At 44.0% G+C, this 16779-nt stretch overlaps 3 protein-coding genes across 5 annotated transcripts; 1 reads left to right on the top strand and 2 right to left on the bottom strand.

The window, feature by feature from the left end:
* Positions 1–487: 487 nt before the first annotated feature.
* Positions 488–5730, bottom strand: LOC120452468 (protein hairless). Of its 2 annotated transcripts, none has more exons than XM_039636704.1 (6): positions 5160–5730; positions 4360–5075; positions 4129–4302; positions 2835–3583; positions 1136–2666; positions 488–815 (listed from the first exon to the last, which is right to left on the bottom strand). In XM_039636704.1, the coding sequence occupies exons 2-6, from the start codon at positions 5021–5023 to the stop codon at positions 787–789; spliced, it is 3147 nt and encodes a 1048-aa protein (XP_039492638.1). In that variant the 5' UTR covers positions 5024–5075; positions 5160–5730; the 3' UTR covers positions 488–786. The 2 variants fall into 2 exon arrangements, with proteins under 2 accessions (XP_039492638.1, XP_039492639.1); XM_039636705.1 differs by having other exon boundaries at positions 5535–5730.
* Positions 5731–6307: 577 nt separating this feature from the next.
* Positions 6308–10251, bottom strand: LOC120453219 (neurogenic protein mastermind). The gene is made up of 5 exons (XM_039637810.2): positions 10025–10251; positions 9615–9907; positions 8511–9560; positions 7488–7708; positions 6308–7406 (listed from the first exon to the last, which is right to left on the bottom strand). Exons 1-5 carry the CDS (start codon positions 10034–10036, stop codon positions 7213–7215), a joined length of 1770 nt encoding a protein of 589 aa, XP_039493744.1. The 5' UTR covers positions 10037–10251; the 3' UTR covers positions 6308–7212.
* Positions 10252–11601: 1350 nt separating this feature from the next.
* On the top strand, positions 11602–16473 carry LOC120453996 (meckelin). Of its 2 annotated transcripts, XM_039638962.2 has the most exons (8): positions 11602–11883; positions 13287–14245; positions 14313–14825; positions 14880–15490; positions 15548–15716; positions 15995–16082; positions 16138–16301; positions 16358–16473. In XM_039638962.2, exons 1-8 carry the CDS (start codon positions 11625–11627, stop codon positions 16436–16438), a joined length of 2844 nt encoding a protein of 947 aa, XP_039494896.1. In that variant the 5' UTR covers positions 11602–11624; the 3' UTR covers positions 16439–16473. The 2 variants fall into 2 exon arrangements, with proteins under 2 accessions (XP_039494896.1, XP_039494895.1); XM_039638961.2 differs by having other exon boundaries at positions 14313–15490.
* The last annotated feature ends 306 nt before the right edge of the window (positions 16474–16779 follow it).

The raw sequence follows: 16779 nt of genomic DNA, 5'->3' as shown, positions 1-16779 counted from the left end.
ATAATTAAAAAATTCATTTATAAATGTACTGAAAATGTTGGAGTCGTATACAATCTGCATAAAGCAAATTTCTGTCAATTTAATTTTGGACCCCGATATAAAGGATTTCTAAAGTTTTTACTATAGAACACCTAAGCATGCTTGCATATTAATCTGTTTATAGTAAACTTGTTTTTCTTTTTTTTAATATTAATTTTTGTATCCCTAGTTTGGTTTCCATTTTAAAAGGCACAAGCATTTTATAAAAATCTGTTCTTGTAGTTTTGTTAAATATACTTTAAAATGTTATATGCTGCGATTCGTAACTAAGTTTTTCATTTTTTTTTCTAAAAAAAATCAGGTTCAGTCTGTTTCAAGGAAATGTTTTGATGAAAAAAACGTAACTCTTTTTTGAGATTCTTAAAGACTTGCATTTTATACATCCTATAGAAAAGGTTTTTATTAGTATATCTTTCCATTAGTTGGCATAGAATAAAATTCCTTTGCATATTTTGTCCAGTAGAAAATAACATTTCTTTACTGACTGTATAAAAGGTTCTGGAACAGGTTTAAAAATAAACTTGAGTTTATCATCTCTTTTTGTATGCGATTTTTAAATGTTCGTCCCTAACTGAGAACCTAGGATTAGACTTAGGTTTAAACAAATAGGTTACAACTAAACTATCGGCGAACTTATCAAATTAAATTACGTGTATTAAATGTCCGTCTTAAGCGCTACTAGTGCGATAATGTTCTTAACTCGAATGGTTGGCCCAGAAACTGGGGCAGCTGGGGCGTGTGTATGTCTCAGTGCTTTGACAGATTCAGTGGTAAGTCTAAAGGAGAGAAAGATGAGAAAAGCGGATTAGATGGAGTTTATGGTGCATAAAATTGCATTAAAGTGCACATATGACAGCAAATTGATTTTGATAAAGCATTACATTTACATTTAAATAACAACTTATGTCACTCAAAATTGGAGATTTTGAAAAATCTTTATCAAATTTCGATAACTGAACTACGCAGCTATTAAAACTGCTTGTCTTGGAATACATTTTATGCTATCTTACTCGAACGTAAGGTTATTTTCGATCGAGTTCACTCTTCTACAACTTTCCAACTGCTTAACATTATGGTGCACCGATTGAATGCTTACCTGAACTTTGTTCATTCCTTAGGCTACTAGTATGAAACATTGCGGAGGAGCTGGCGCCAGAAGTGGCCGCCGAGGAGGAGGCTGATGCGCTCGAGTTGCTCGGCGAAGTGGAGGCGGTGCGATGACTGGATGTTGCAGACATTTGGTCGGTACTACTATCAGTCAGTTTTGGCGTGGCCAGGTGAGCGGGAGAGTGGTGTGTCAGTGCAGCCGGGTGCGGATGCTGATGCGAATGAGCCAAGTGCGGATGCGTGTGGGGACTGGGAGCCGGTTGTCCGAAGGCGGCGGCTGCTGCTGCAGCGGCAACAGCCGCCCCCACTCCGTTATACGCGAATGCGTGATAGGCCGATTGGGGCGATAATCTCGCAGCAGCAGCTGCAGCAGCGGCGGCCGCTGAACTAACGGGTTGTGGATGTGGTGACAGCAGGGGCGGCGCTCCTGTCTGATAGTGGTGCATCCACAGGGGGTTGTGCCTCAACGCCGCCAGTGTGGATATGTACGGGTTGTATATCGAAGGCGAGGGAATGTAGGCGGCTGCGGCCGCTGCTGCCGCCGCTACAGCAGCTGCACTGCTGTTTGACGCGGGCGGCGCCGAGTTTGGACTTCCGGCTGATCCGTTCCCGTTCACCTGGGGCGGTGGCGGGTACATATAGTAGTGCAGCGGCGAGCTCCGCTGGAGGTGCGGTTGTTGCTGCATGTGCCGTCGTTCAGGAGGCGATGCACTCCGGTCGCCGGGCGAGGGACAGCTACTGCTGCTGGCTGACGGCGAAGCGAACTCGCGTCGGATTGATGCAGTCTTTTTGGGAACAGTGCGCGGTGTCGTGGCAGGCGATGCTGGGGAAGAGCGCGGCGGCGACAGGTCCTGCGATGCTGAGCCCGATGTGGAAGGTCGTCCTGCTCCTGCATAGGGATCCCTGTAGTAGGAGTGACCATAGTCTACGGGTGATCCCGCCGAGTACGGTGGCGAACGTTTCTTAGTTCCCGCATGCGAGGGCGATTTTCCGCCTCCTCCATTGCTTCCACTCACATCAGGAGACTTAGGCGACGTGAGCAGAGCGCGAGGATAGCTTGAGGAACTAGGCTGGTACATTGAGTGCTGTGGGTGGTGCACATTGCTGACAATAGCTGCCGGATGATCACTGCACTTCTTGCCGGAGGAGGATGAGCTGCTTCCACCTAGCAGAGAGTGGATACTGTAAGAGCTGTTGAGCCGCGTTGGCTGTGTCGACAAGGTAGCTGGCGAAGTGCTGGATGAACTGGAGCCGGGACTGGGGCTCGGCTTTCCTTGGGGTGGGGCCAAGTTCATTGGTGATGCCTTGCCAGCCGGAGACGAAGTCGAAGTTGCTTTTGCCCGACTGCGTTTTCCTCCAGCTCCACCGCTACTAGCTCCAACGCTGCCGTTGTTTACACTTCCATTGTCCTCCAGCGATACCTTTTCGAACTCGCGCAGGATTCTCTTCCTGGGCGACACGTGCTGGGTGTGGTACTCGACTAGTCGGCCGGCTGCAGTCGCCGATGAGGGTGGAGAAACCTAAAAGAAGATATTCAATTGCTTCAATTCTCTCAATTTTCTTTACGTTAGTCTCTAGACTAGATTTATAACTTTAATGACTCAAATTATTTAGCATAATTAATATTAAAAAAAATCTTAGTATATGATTAACATTTTAAAACGATGGTTGTGCCAAGTAAAACTTACTTTGTGCGTCAAGGCGTGACTTAGACCACCACCAATGCGCTCTACAGACGTCGTTGTCGATGCGATCACAGCTGATGTTTTCGACATTTGTTCAAGGCGTGCTGGAACGCCATCAATAAGTTTCTGAATGATGCTGCTGAGCTTGGCTTTTGGCTTCGATTTGGGTTTCTTAATGTTCGCCGTTAGATCACCGTTTAGGTCACCATTAACGGCATTCGTGATCCTGGGCAGCTCTGTCATGGCTTCCTCATCCTCGCTCGTATTCATCTTCTCAACAGTCTCATCATTTGGTTTTGTATCAACCTGCTGAGCGGGCGATGCTGTTTTTGACTCGCTGTCATCGCTAACCGCCGTCTTTGGCTCATTTTCAAGCCGTTCAGCATCATCCTGGCCTTTGATCATTTCCGGGTTTTCTATTTTAATCTCATTTGTAGATGTGTCCGCCGCCTCAGCGATATTTTCAGTTTCAACGGCCTCTGCAGCCTCCGCTTTAAGAGTATCGTCGCCATTTTCCGCCTTGACTACCGTCGCGAAAATGGGCAGCTGATTCTCACTGGAGCTCAGCGGCTCATGAGGGCGCCGTCGTTTCCGAGCGGCTGTTCGGAGAGCAGCCTGGCCAAGCGTACTGTTTCTGGGGCGGTGGAAGAAGAGCGACAGCTCCTTAGATATGCCGCGCCTGGGTCGGGACTGTTTCCAGGGCTGGTCTCGCTGCCAGGGAGAGGATTGTATCGAGCTGTTGTCGTCCGAAACTGCAATGGAAATGAATGTTAATGCAATAATGTATATATTATATGCATATATTAATGCATATTAGAAACATTTTAGCAATTAATTATAATTAGAACTATTTAATTGTAAAACATTTCTAAATTATTTTGCTTTGGTTAAAAGTGAACAACTTATTGATTGTGATTGTTAAGTAACTATTTCTGAAATGGGATTTACATGTATACAAGTATGAACGGACTTAGTGATCGAATTCGAAGATTGTCCTAAGAAGAGCTTGACCGATTAAGGAAAATTTCATTGTCTCTACTTATTTAAAAAAAAAAAGCTTAACATAATTAACTAGATTTTAAATATATTATTACCACCTACAGTTTCAAAAGATCACATATTTTAAACATATTTTGTTCTTTGTTTTCGAAATTGGACTTTATCCTCTCGAATTGAGCTAGCAAATTACACTTGGTTCAAATTCATATTCCTTTGATTCGAATTAGATTTTCATCAGGTCAAGTAATAAAATGGAACAGGTAATTCGTCTTGAACTATTATGACATGTGTTACGTACAGCTCAGCGATGTGGAATTCTCGTTCTTTGGATACGCTGTGGTCACCGCCGACGTTGGGGTCACAGTTGCGGAGGTGGCCGCCGATGGAGGGCGGAAGGTCTTGCGCGTGACCGAGACCCAGCCGCTTTTTTCGCCATCCTTGGACCGTGCCAGTTCCAATATAAATTTGCCATCTACGCAGAATAGTTTAAAGAGTTTATTTTTACTGCTGCGATTTCGGAGAAACTTACCTTTGAAGAACTGCAAACGGCCACCGTAGCCGCCCCAGCTGTTGTTGCCGTGCGTCGATATTGGTGTCCTGCCCATATCAAAGCTTCCGCCGGAGTTGCTTCCCTTGCCAATCTTCGTCGTTCCTGTTGCCGCCGCTACTGCTGCTGCTGCTGCAGTGGTGGGCAGTGAGCCTGTTGCAGCTCCGCCCAAGGAACTGTAGTCCAGGACGCCGCCCAGGATATCGATGGTGGGCTTGGACGCAGTAGCTCCAACGACACTGGCTGCCACTGCGGCGGACGCAGCCATAATGCTACTACTTTTGGGCGTCTTGGCATGCGGCAAAAAGCCATTTGAGGCGGTGAAGCTGGAGGATGAGGGCGTGGTCGTTGGCGTAGGCGTGGTCGTCCTGCTTAAGTTGGCGGGCAGAGGCGGTGGCAGAGGGGGAAAGCTGCTGCTGCTGCTACTGCCGTTTAGGCCATTTTTCAGTAGAAACTTGGCGGCCGCCTCTGCAATTATGCTACTAGTATTGTTGTTGCTTCGGCTGCTCTCGTTGCTGGTGTTGTTGTTTTTGCTATTGCTGCTACTTGCTGCGTCGTCGTTGGTGTTGTTGTCGTTATTGCTGTTATTGTTGTTGCTGGAGTTACTGCTGTTACTGTTAATGTTACTTTTATGCTCATCGGTCATTGTTGTCTGTCTGTTGCACTCTGCTACGCTTGTGACGTCATTAAGACAGGGCCTTCAAAAAAAACATTCGTTTGCAACGGACAAATTAGGCACAACTTCGCATTTCCAAACCGCATTGTATGGACAATTTAAATACCATTTAATTCATTGTTTTTGTTGTAAATTCCTCGAGCAGAGTTCGTGGCCGGGAAAAACGGCGCCGACGGCGTCGCTAAGCAAAATATGCCAGCTCGGCACGGCGTTAGGAGCGTCTAGCACCATTTTCATGTTTTGGGGCACCGTACCGTACCGTTCCCTATTATTATTGCACACACATATTCTTATTGCATTTTGGCCAATGGCCCATCTCACTGGTCGTTATTTAAACAATTTCACAGGCAAACACGGCGGGGCTTTCTGCTTGTGTGTGTTTTTAAAGGCCCAAATGTTAAGCGGAGGCAGCGCACAAAGAGAGCACAAAACGAAGTGCGGACAAGGTGGAGATAAAATGGAAAAAACGTTCTCCAATTACCGTCAGCGTATATATCGATTTCCGAATGGTGTGTTAAAGCGGAGGGCGGTGGACCGGACCGATATTTCCGAAATCAGTGTGCAGTTGGGGGCAGCTCTATTTCCAACTAATAAACTAATAAATAAATTTAAAAATTATCAACGAAAAACGCAGCTCGGTGCGCTGTGTGACCGTCAACTAAGAACGTAAAAATCCACGGCGCCAGTCAGCATGCTAACAAATATCCACTTTCCACTGACCAATGTTAACTGGTTGCATTAACCACACGATTACATTAATGTTATGTTAATTTAAGCTAACACACAGGTCGCTGTTGATGCAAAAAGCTAAAATCACTAAATTTAAAGACTTACAAATAAAGATGTTTTCTTTCAATTACTTTTTTTGGGTAAAATCCTCACCGACTCCGGTATATTTCATCTATAAAAGTCTAATAAAATGGACAATTCTGTTAATTAGCCTCATCTGTCAATTCTTAGCGATCTAGTTTTTTTTTAATAGTAACAGTATATAATATAGCCAAAAAATAAAATAATAAATAAGAATACTATAATTCTAATTAATACCATCTTTTTATACAGTTTAGAAATTGGAAATATAACATTATAATTTTTCCTAACTTATGTTTGAATTCCGAAGGCATAAGAGATTCGGATTCCATTGAAGAACTTGCAGAATTTTAAGTTTTTTTCAATTCGAAAGTTTAAAGGATTTAGCTTAAAGTAGTTTATTATTTAACATTACAAAAATCGGGTTTGTTGTAGAATAAAATATTTATTTATTATTAAGTCCAGAAGGTAAACATTAAGCAATAATATGGTATGTTATAATAAATTCCCACACATCAGCTAGGTAAATACTTATGGTTGCAGGTGTCTTTTTATTGCGTATAATACTGTTTTCTCGTTTATCGAATTACTGGTAATTTTGAGCTCGGGCGGGTTTAAATATATATTTAAATAGCCCTTGCATGCGGAATACAACCCTTATTCAGCTTCTTAAATTTAAACACAACTCGTAATCTCTCGTTGGCCACCGCGCCCTTCCTCCAAATGTAATTCAGATACTCTGAAGTTCTAATGCAAAATATAATGTAAATCTTACGCGTCTATCATGTCGATTATCAGTAGGTTAGTTTAAGTATAGGGTTCATTCGAGTTGCTTTTGATATGGGCGAAAAGTCGTCGATTGCACGAGAATGGATAAGAATATATGCTTAGTAGATATTGCACAAAGTAAAAAGTAAGACGTCACAAAAGAGGGCACACAACATAATAAATTAAATTTAGTTTTGTCTTCCGTTTGCCAACATAATTCAAATATCACAGACGTTTTGCCAATTGTTTAACTAATTTGTCATAATTGTCATTTGCTTCATAATTTTGCGTGCCGAACAGGGAAACAAAGAGTGATGAGAACTAAATCCAAACCGCGGGATTCAATACATATGTATACCTAAATGTCAGTCAAATGTGAAAATTAAATCAAGTCTTGTGTTGAACATGGCACGTAATTGCTAAAAGGAAAACTGGAGCCAAGCCTACGAGGGTAAATTGCTATGCCTATTATCTACTCTTTTTTTCTGTGTGTAAGTACTAAGTGTTCTCTAACTGCTGGAAGAATGTGAGTGGGTGAATTCCGAGATATTGCATGCTACCTGATGAGCTCCATCCCGCATCTAGTGCATGTTGCCAGATGGCAGACCCAAGGCGGCGCCCAGGCTAAGTCCTGAAGGGACACCAACTCCAACTCCCGCGCTCACGCCTGATCCCACGTTGCCCTCACTCTCGCTTTTCCAGGAGGACACGGGTATGTGGGGAGCTGGGAGGCAGTTACGAAGCGTCTGCACGATCTGAATGGTGTCCATGAGGGCTGTCGAAGAGGAGAACGAGGAAGCAGAAGGAGGCGGTCAGTATCTCAGATAGCAAAACCGGTTCCCACCGAGGTACTCACTTTTCTGCAGACTCTCACTCTGCTTGCCGTAGGGCTTACACATAGAGGGACGTATGTAGGTTTTCATTCGCGACATGTTTCGCATCAGCTCCGCGAAGATCCGCACTATCTTGTCCTGGCCCACGGCCAAATGATCCATTCGGTTGACGTCACCGGTGGCCCAAGCTCCATTATGCAGCGCCAGTAGATCCTTATTTGATTCTATTGAGTCCAGATTGGAACTGAGATCGGAAAAATGAAATCAATACAATTACTTGTCTACAACAAAAACTCAAAAGTTATCATTATACCCGTTACTCGTAGAGTAAAAGGGTATACTAGATTCATTGAAAAGTATGTAACAGGCAGAAGGATGAGATCTTAGGAACAACTAAAGCTAGAAAGTTGAGATGAAGCACACAGACTCCAGAGACATAGACGCAGCGCAAGTTTGTCGATTCATGTTGTTACGGCCACTCTAACGCCCACAAACCGCCTAAAACTGCCACGCCCACAATTTTGAAAAATGTTTTGATATTTTTTGCCACTCCCACTCTAACGCCCACAAAACGCCCAAAGCTGCGACGCCCACACTTTTGAAAAATGTTTTGATATTTTTTCATTTTTGTATTAGTCTTGTAAATTTCTATCTATTTGCCAAAAAACTTTTTGCCACGCCCACTCTTACGCCCACAAACCGCCAAAAACTGTCAGTGTTAAAGACTCTCCTTTGCACTTCCACTAGCTGAGTAACGGGTATCAGATAGTCGGGGAACTCGCCTATAGCGTTCTCTCTTGTTTTAAATTGTAGAAATGAAATAAGCAAAATAACAAAACCAAAAAAATAGATATTAAACAAATAAATAATATTGATAAGAACCTATTTCGTTACTATATACTTATAATATTTTTGTAATATAAGTTAAGATTTTAAATTAAGTTATATTAAAAGCAATTATATCCAGAAAAAGAATTTGAATAATTTAAATAAGTTATATTTCTATTTTGTGTTAAGCAGCTCCACTTTTCATAAAGTTCACTCACCGCAAGGAGTCGGTAACATTTTTGTGGATAATCTGGTCCAGCGAGGAATGAGAGGAAGACGATGAGGATGAGTGTGGCGACTGCGATGGCGGTGGCAAGGGATGGTGTCCATGATGGGCCTGCGGGACGGTTGCAGCGCCTCCTCCAGCAGATGTGGTCGTTGCCGCCGGAGGCTGCTGATTTGCGGCCACAGCGGCAGCCACTGCCTGCGATTGCATCAGGCCCTGGATTTGAAGATTGGCGGCTGCAGCCGCAACGGCCATGGGATCAAAATGCTTGGGATCCAGCTGGGCGAAGACTCGCTGCTTTTCCAGCGGACTGAGGTGGTTACTAAGTTTTTCTAAATTCTGCTGGGCGAGGACCCGGTTTTGCTGTTGGATTAGGGCCGCAGTCAATTGCTGCTGGTGTTTGGCTGCTGCTTGCTGTTGTTGTTGCTGCTGCTGTTGTTGTTGTTGCTGTTGTTGGTGATGGGCGGCGGCAGCACTGATCTGCGAGAGCTGCGTTTGGAGGCTACTCTGCTGCTGCTTGGTAAGGTGCTGCAACTGCGGCGGCACCGGGACCTGGGGCACCTTAGAGCCCGTCGACTTGGACAGATCGATTTCCACATTCGCCGAGCTTGAGCTGCTTGCCACACTTGAGTTGGATCCAGCTGCGGAGCCTCCCGGCCCAGATCCTGCTGCTCCGCCAGGCGGCAGATGGGCCAAACGCTGCAGGAACTCTGGAGTGTTTACGCCCGGATACTGTTGCTCCATGAACGGCATGGGCGAGATCCCCATGTGGTTTTTGTAGTAGCGACATGCGGGACTGGGACATGACTGGACCACCTCGATAATGAACTCCTTCTCCATACCGAACTGATCCCGACCAATGGTATACGACTCAATAACTGCCCGAACTGTGGCATCTACACTAAGGTGCAAGCCATGCGGCCCCGACATGTGTTTTAGCATAACCGCATTGGCAAAATGTTCGAAGGGCAACACAATCTTTCCATTGTCGCGTAGTATTAGACGTCCCTGAGAGTCCAGGGTTAACCGGTTGGCCAGGACCCTGCAAAGGAGTAAGTGTAAGGAACTAATCCGAGTAGAACCATTGCCTACTTACTGCAGATAGGCGGCGCTAGGAAGCATGGCATTGTCCTTTAGATCGCTGAAGCACTGCAGCAGCTCAGCACTGGGATTCCAGCCCTTGTTCTGCAAATACAGCTGCAGCAGCATATACAGCTTTTCCGTAACATAGCCCACTCCTGGCATTCCAGCATTAGGCTGGGGCAGCATATCTCCGCCTGCCACGCCCCCAGCACCGGCACCTCCTCCGGGTCCTTTGGATAGAGCCGCCTTCATGGTCTCAGACAGATCCAATTTGTAGTTATCGGGAAAGAAATGCTTGGAGTGCTCCTGCAAGGATCTCACTGGTTATAATTGATTGATTGGTATTCACAATCGAAGGCGGAGACACCCGAGACCTGAGCTTGAAACCGAACTCCGCCACCGCCACCGTCACCGCCCACTCACCAAATTGTTCATTTTCGTCTGGGACTGCAATTGCTTAACCTGTGTGGCGCCAGTGAAGCATCCTGTATTCGAATGGCCAACGGCTGCTGTCGGGAATCACTTGTCGGTCGGGGGACGAGACTGGGCTAACTGGCGGCCACGGATCGAGGGAAAAAACTGTATGTGTCCGCCGCCTAATTGTGTTGTCCTTGCAAGGAAGAAGTGGGGGAGGCCAGTAGTGTGACCGTCGCACGACGCAGCCGAAAGCTCTAAAAACAAAAGACAGCTTAATGCCTGACTAGGAATGTTCTAACCATTATTAAATAGGTAAATAATTTAATAAAAGTTGGTGTAAAAACAATGTCAATGCTCTTAAACATTAATTTAAGGCATATAAATCTTCCTCTATAGAACTGTTTAAGCTTTGATTAGTACAACCAATATTATGAGCTTTTGCAGAACTCAAACTGAAAATGATGTAACGGCCTAATTACCGATTTTCAGCTAAAATAAAATATAATAATAGGTAAGGGTATATAATAAATTATAATAATATAAAAATGACATTTTAAAAATGTATTAAAAGCTTAATATGAAATATGTGTATTGGTTTATTAAATATTGTATTGTATTGGTTTATTCAACATAAATTTATTTTAAGTCGGAGCTATCAGTTAAGAAATTCTAAAATTCTAAACTTGTCAAAATAAAACCAAATATATATTTCTTAGGACTATAGTGTTGTTCTTAGTTACACCCAAACAACAACTTTTTAATTTGTTTGAATACGAATGGTTTTATTTATTTACAATTAACTTCTTAGGATCAAAAGTAAAACCTAATTAATTTACGTAAATTTAAAAATTATTTATGTAAAATAATAACAATAAAAAAACTAAATAAAATAAGATATTTTTCATTTGGACATTACAATAATTTTTATTTAAAGTCCGGGTGAATTTAACATTATCTGTATATTATAGTTTTTTTTTAGTTGAAAAGTCAAGTAACAAAGGCCTCTGTTCAGTGAGATATACTAATATATACATCGTTAATTTTACCTTACCAATTTGTTTAATATGTATATAAGCTCGGTCTCCCTCTCCCACATTGTTTTTACAATTCACTTAAGACCAATAACCATCAAAACTTAAAAATGTAAAAGAAAGGAGAACAATTAATGTAATAACCCGATAAATAATTCCTTTGCGTTGGATTCAATTTCTAAATTAGTTCTAGCTATGTATATTTGGGTACAAAATGAATGCAAAATCCTAAGAAAGTATACTCATAATAAAGGCAATCACAATTTTGAGCACGCAAAGTGCTAAAATCTAAAAGGAAATCCAGGACTCATTACACTTAAGGTGGCCTCCTGGTCACAGGACATTCGGTCGACGGACCGAGCACCAGAGCCAACCCCCCCGGATAATGGCCATTTTGCATGCGTGCCGGTGGAAATCGGGGGGTTGGGTAGCTATAGCAACACCGCTCTCTCCACTACTCCACTTGTTTACTTGCCTTCCTGGGCGCCTTCTAAATTGCAGCTGCAATAGCTCAGGGAATTCAGTACCCTCTCGAATTTTGAGGAGCAAGCAGTAACTCCAGAAAACAAAACAGGATGAGGATGAGGTGCTTCTTCCGGGCTATCAACTGGTGTTGTGTCCTTTTCTGGAGCGGCTTGCACAGTCCAATGGCTAACTGCGCGCTGACCACCACGACCACAAATCCCTCGCAGGTGCCAACGCCTCACACTTTTCGATTCCAGAATCCGACGCAGTGCCTCAAGAACGAGTTCTACAACCTCAACCTATTCGACTGTGTGCCCTGCAATGAGGTCGGCAACGGAGATGGGGCTCTCGGAAAACTGCAACCCGACAGTGAGTGGTAGTATTGATCAAACATAAGTCAAAGGGGTGTCATGTGAAGGGGCAAGGACCTGCAGGCTACTTAAGGAGTAATATTCAATTATTATTGTTTTGAGATATAGACTTTAAACGAGTTTTTATACCCGTTACTCGTAGAGTAAAAGGGTATACTAGATTCGTTGAAAAGTATGTAACAGGCAGAAGGAAGCGTTTCCGACCATATAAAGTATATATATTCTTGATCAGGATCAGTAGCCGAGTCGATCTGGCCATGTCCGTCTGTCCGTCCGTCTGTCTGTCCGTCTGTCCGTATGAACGTCGAGATCTCAGGAACTACAAAAGCTAGAAAGTTGAGATTAAGTATACAGACTCCAGGGACATAGACGCAGCGCAAGTTTATCGATTCATGTTGCCACGCCCACTCTAACGCCCATAAACCGCCCAAAACTGCCACGCCCACACTTTTGAAAAATGTTTTGATATTTTTTCATTTTTGTATTGGTCTTGTAAATTTCTATCGATTTGCCAAAAATCTTTTTGCCACGCCTACTCTACCGCCCACAAACCGCCCCTAGCTGCTACGCCCACACTTTTGAAAAATGTTTTGAAATTTTTTCATTTTTGTATTGGTCTTGTAAATTTCTATCGATTTGCAAAAAAACTTTTTGCCACGCCTACTCTAACGCCCACAAACCGCCCAAAGCTGCTACGCCCACACTTTTGAAAAATGTTTTGAAATTTTTTCATTTTTGTATTGGTCTTGTAAATTTCTATCGATTTGCCAAAAAACTTTTTGCCACGCCCACTCTAACGCCCACAAACCGCCCAAACTGCTACTCCCACACTTCTGAAAAATGTTTTGATATTTTTTCATTTTTGTATTAGTCTTGTAAATTTCTATCGATTTGCCAAAAAACTTTCTGCCACGCCCACTATAACGCCTACAAACCGCCAAAAACTGTGTTTAAGACTCTCCTTCTCCCTTCCACTAGCTGAGTAACGGGTATCAGATAGTCGGGGAACTCGACTATAGCGTTCTCTCTTGTTTTATAATATTTTTCACTATGAGGCCGGGGACTTATCAATTGACCTAGTATAAATAATGCATTGTTTTAGGATTTTGACTGTTCTAATTGATATTTAAAGATTTTCCTATTGTTCGTTTTGATAAAAATAAGGGTAATTGTAATCAGTTATTTATAAAATGACCGAAATATGAAAGTGAGCGTAACTAATAATTTTGTCACAATTTTCAACCGTTTAAAGGCATTTATATAAAATCAGTATACCATTTTTAATTCCACCTACATAGTAAATTTATAAAGGCAGGAAAGGCGTTTTCAGGCCTTGAGATATGGCTAGGAGAAAGATTTTATGGTAATGAAATTATAAAGTCTTGTCTATTGTCAATCCAGAATTCTCTTGCAAGTGCCCGGATGGTCATCTATCCATCTATGAGCGAGGCAAGACGTGGCCCACCTGCGATGAGATTTGCACTCCGGACAGGAGCGACAATTGCACTTCGGTATGGCTCCCCCAGCCCCGACCTTCCAACGAGTGCAAGTATCGGTACTTGAACTCGACGTCTGCCTTCGCCAACCAGTTGCCAGTGCATCCACTCATTTCCGGGATCATACTGACCCAGACGAATCCGATGGGCAGAGAGGGAGACTGCATTTCCTGCGATATGACGCACAATTTCCGGTATCAGGATTTCTGCTTGGCTAGCACCCTGCTTCGTCCGTATGTGCACTACAATGCCTTCTGGCAGGCCACTACCGCACCGGATTCCAGTGCACCCAGCCACTTCGGTGACCTCAAGTTCGTTGCCTTCTTCTGCCTGACACTGCGAAACGATACCGCCTGCCAGCAGCTGGCCAATCTGTGCGTGCTCTCCCACTTCTCCCTGGAAAAGCACTCGCCATGCAGCGCCTTTCTACTTACCCAGGTCTCTGATGTGGTGATGAAGTATGCCCACTCCGGGGAGCAGGTGCGATCCCTGCAGCCGTTCCTGTTTTACAAGAAGGGTCGGGTTACCAAGGAGCTGCTCTCGAAGACGCTTCAGCTGCCAGACCGCAAAGAGTTGCGGCTTTTCAGTACCACATTTGGCCTGGATGGTGGACTCAAACGGTGGGGTGCCTTTCATCCGGAGATACTGAATATGTGCCAACAGAAGGCGCCAAGCCTCCGAATGGCTCTACCCGAAAGGGAGTCGGAGGTATCTTGCCAGCTGACCCTAGAGCGACTCATTGATCTGGCCAACCAGCGGCACAACGACGAGTTTCTCACCGTTTTCCTAAACTTTAGCAGTAACTGGCAGTATCTTCTTCACCAGTTACCTGTACTCATTGAGACCCTAATGCCGGAAAACCAGGTGAGAAGAGTGGTATATTCAAAAAATAGAACTTTTTATCCTAATTCCTGAATTTCCCGCTGATCAGCGACCCCAGCAGGAGGAGTGGCAGTTGGTGAAGCGATTCCAGCTGATCTCCGCCTCTCCGCGCGATAATCATCTTCACCAGACCATGCCCCGCTATGAGGATGCCCATAAACTCCAGCAATATTACTCACTGCGATATGTGGAGGACATCGATATTCGTTATACGCTGGACAAGGATCAGCCAGATAGAGTGGGTCTGCCCCTTATTCGCCTGCGATACCGGCACATCGAGATGGGATCGAGAAATACATCCCTCTCTCAACTGTACCCATTCAGCCTGAAGATTAGCTACGACCAAGTAAAACGTGGGTGGGATTGGCTGATCCTAGAGGTGGCGCTGCCTCTGCTCCTTTTGCTGGCCTTTGCAGCTGCAGTCTTCCGCCTCCAGAATCTGAGAAGAAGGAGAAAGGCGGACCTCTATCAAATGAGCAGTCTTCTAGAGTTTCTCCTGCAGCTGGCCGGAAATGTGGCATATGCTCTGCTGGCGAGTGTTCTGCTGCTCCTATTGCTACAGGTCTCCAATTCCCGCATGCTGAAAATTCTCCTCTATACCGCCCTTATGCTGCAGTTCCTCTTTCTGGCCGTTCAGCTGTGGCGCTCCAGCCAGCTGGAACTTTTCCTCATCGACTGGGAAAGGCCGCGGAGCAGCTGCGAGGGACAACGCCTAAATCTGGACAGCTCCTCTCTCTGCTCTAGCGTGCGCACCTTTGTGGCGGAAAGCAGCGTCTCCACCTGGCGAGTCCTCTTCACAGCCAATGCCTGGATTCGCCTGAGTGTGGCCCAGAAGTACTCCACCTTGGGTCAGGTATTTGTGGTCATCGCTGGATATCAGTTCCTCGAGAGTTTTACAAGGGGTGATATCTTTCTACGTTGCTGCCTAATAGCAGCGGCTTATCTGCTGACATATCTACTTCAGATAATAGGCCACCAACTATTTGTATCGAATCCCCTCCAGAAGTTCATCGACCTTTGCAGTCTGGCCAACATATCTCTGTTTTCACTGACGGAGCCAGGATTTGGGTTCTACATCCACGGACGATCTCCTCACGGCTTTGCCGATACGGATATGTCCTCGATGATTTTGCAGCTGCAGAGGACCCAGACCATGTGTGGGCGAAGGGGATTGCTAATGGACTCGGACAAGCAGGCGTACGTTATCCTGCCTCCCAGAAACCTTCAGTAAGATTTCGATATAAATCCAAAGAGGATAAAATTAACAGAGTGTTTTTACTTCAGCATCTACCTGGAGCGACTCCTGCTTCCGTTCCAGCGTAGTCTTACCGGCACCCTTTCGCAGACCATGCTCTATCAAAAGGACATTGTACCAAGCATCGATGGACAGATGGAACGCACCTCCATTGCTTATGCCAGCGTCAATCGCTTCTTCTGCGCCTTTATCGACCATGTGAGCTTAAAGTCTAACATTTCGTTTTTTCAGTAGATGGAATGTGTATTCTAGTTTCGTTGAAAAGTATGTAACAGGTAGAAAGAAGCGTTTATATTCTGGATCAGGATAACTAGTCGAGATCTAAGGATCTTTAAAAACTAGATATTTAGACCACGTCACACTTACGCGCATCTAGAATCTAGAATACCAAGCAACTCACAAAGCCAAACTATTTATGCTGTTTGTGGGTCCAGTTGTATTTTAAGTAGTAATTTTTATGCTTATATTTGTGACAGGCCATCAAGGACATGGATTACATTATTAAGGAGAAGTCGTTTGTGGAGCAATTGCTGAACTGCGAAACTGACAACTACATTACGGAAAGTGAGTACCTAATTCGATTTTGCCCTTTTAGATATTACATCCTTTAAAATCTCAGACAGGGGTACCTTTTACATAGACGATTCGTTCAGCTTCTCCCGTGTTCTCCTGTTGGGTAACCATTTACACATCTTTGTCCTGGAACTCCTCTTGGTGCTGTCAATCTTCCTCTTGTCCTCTAATCTGTTGTTTGCAGCTGCAGGGGCTTGTGCTTTGAACATAGTAGGATATCATTTTAAAAATGATTTACAAAATAATTGATTCATAATCTATTTTAGTTACTGCGCCATGTGTTCCGCCATTGGGTGCGCCGCAACATCTCCCGCAAGACTCTCATCGACGAGAGATTTCTCTTGTAGCCCCAAAGAGAGGAGCAATATCTGCGGGAGGACGGATTCTTTGCTATATAAATGATATACGAGTAGTTACAGAAAGTTTTTTATTATTTCAGTAATCCACTCGATAGTAAGTAGTACATTAATATACAATGGTTAATCATTAGTTATCGTAAAACTTACGGCTAAAACAGATAAAATAATTTCCATAGTTTCACATTTATCATACAAACATTAGCAGATGCCCTGCATGATCTATTTTGCTTTTCTTTCGTTTTGCAATAGGATAGCACACATGAACGTCCGCTAATCGGGAACGTCGTACAAACATTTATGCATGGCTATTTAATTTCATTAATATGTTT

This window comes from Drosophila santomea, chromosome 3R (assembly GCF_016746245.2).
Source record: "Drosophila santomea strain STO CAGO 1482 chromosome 3R, Prin_Dsan_1.1, whole genome shotgun sequence".
Classification (NCBI taxonomy): Eukaryota; Metazoa; Arthropoda; class Insecta; order Diptera; family Drosophilidae; genus Drosophila; species Drosophila santomea.
The sequence above is the reverse complement of the archived record's forward strand: the minus strand, read 5'-3'. Positions and strand labels throughout refer to the sequence as shown.

Coding starts and splice junctions, on each gene's coding strand:
- LOC120453996 (XM_039638961.2), top strand. CDS start 11,625: ATGAGGATGAGGTGCTTCTTCCGGGCTATCAACTGGTGTTGTGTCCTT. Junction 14,246..14,312: donor CCCTAATGCCGGAAAACCAG/GTGAGAAGAGTG, acceptor CCCGCTGATCAG/CGACCCCAGCAGGAGGAGTG. Junction 16,083..16,137: donor TGACAACTACATTACGGAAA/GTGAGTACCTAA, acceptor TTAAAATCTCAG/ACAGGGGTACCTTTTACATA.
- LOC120452468 (XM_039636704.1), bottom strand. CDS start 5,023: ATGACCGATGAGCATAAAAGTAACATTAACAGTAACAGCAGTAACTCC. Junction 3,584..4,128: donor GAATTCCACATCGCTGAGCT/GTACGTAACACA, acceptor TTTCCATTGCAG/TTTCGGACGACAACAGCTCG. Junction 2,667..2,834: donor GTCACGCCTTGACGCACAAA/GTAAGTTTTACT, acceptor ATCTTCTTTTAG/GTTTCTCCACCCTCATCGGC.
- LOC120453219 (XM_039637810.2), bottom strand. Junction 9,561..9,614: donor CCTAGCGCCGCCTATCTGCA/GTAAGTAGGCAA, acceptor ACTCCTTTGCAG/GGTCCTGGCCAACCGGTTAA. Junction 7,709..8,510: donor AATGTTACCGACTCCTTGCG/GTGAGTGAACTT, acceptor TTCCGATCTCAG/TTCCAATCTGGACTCAATAG.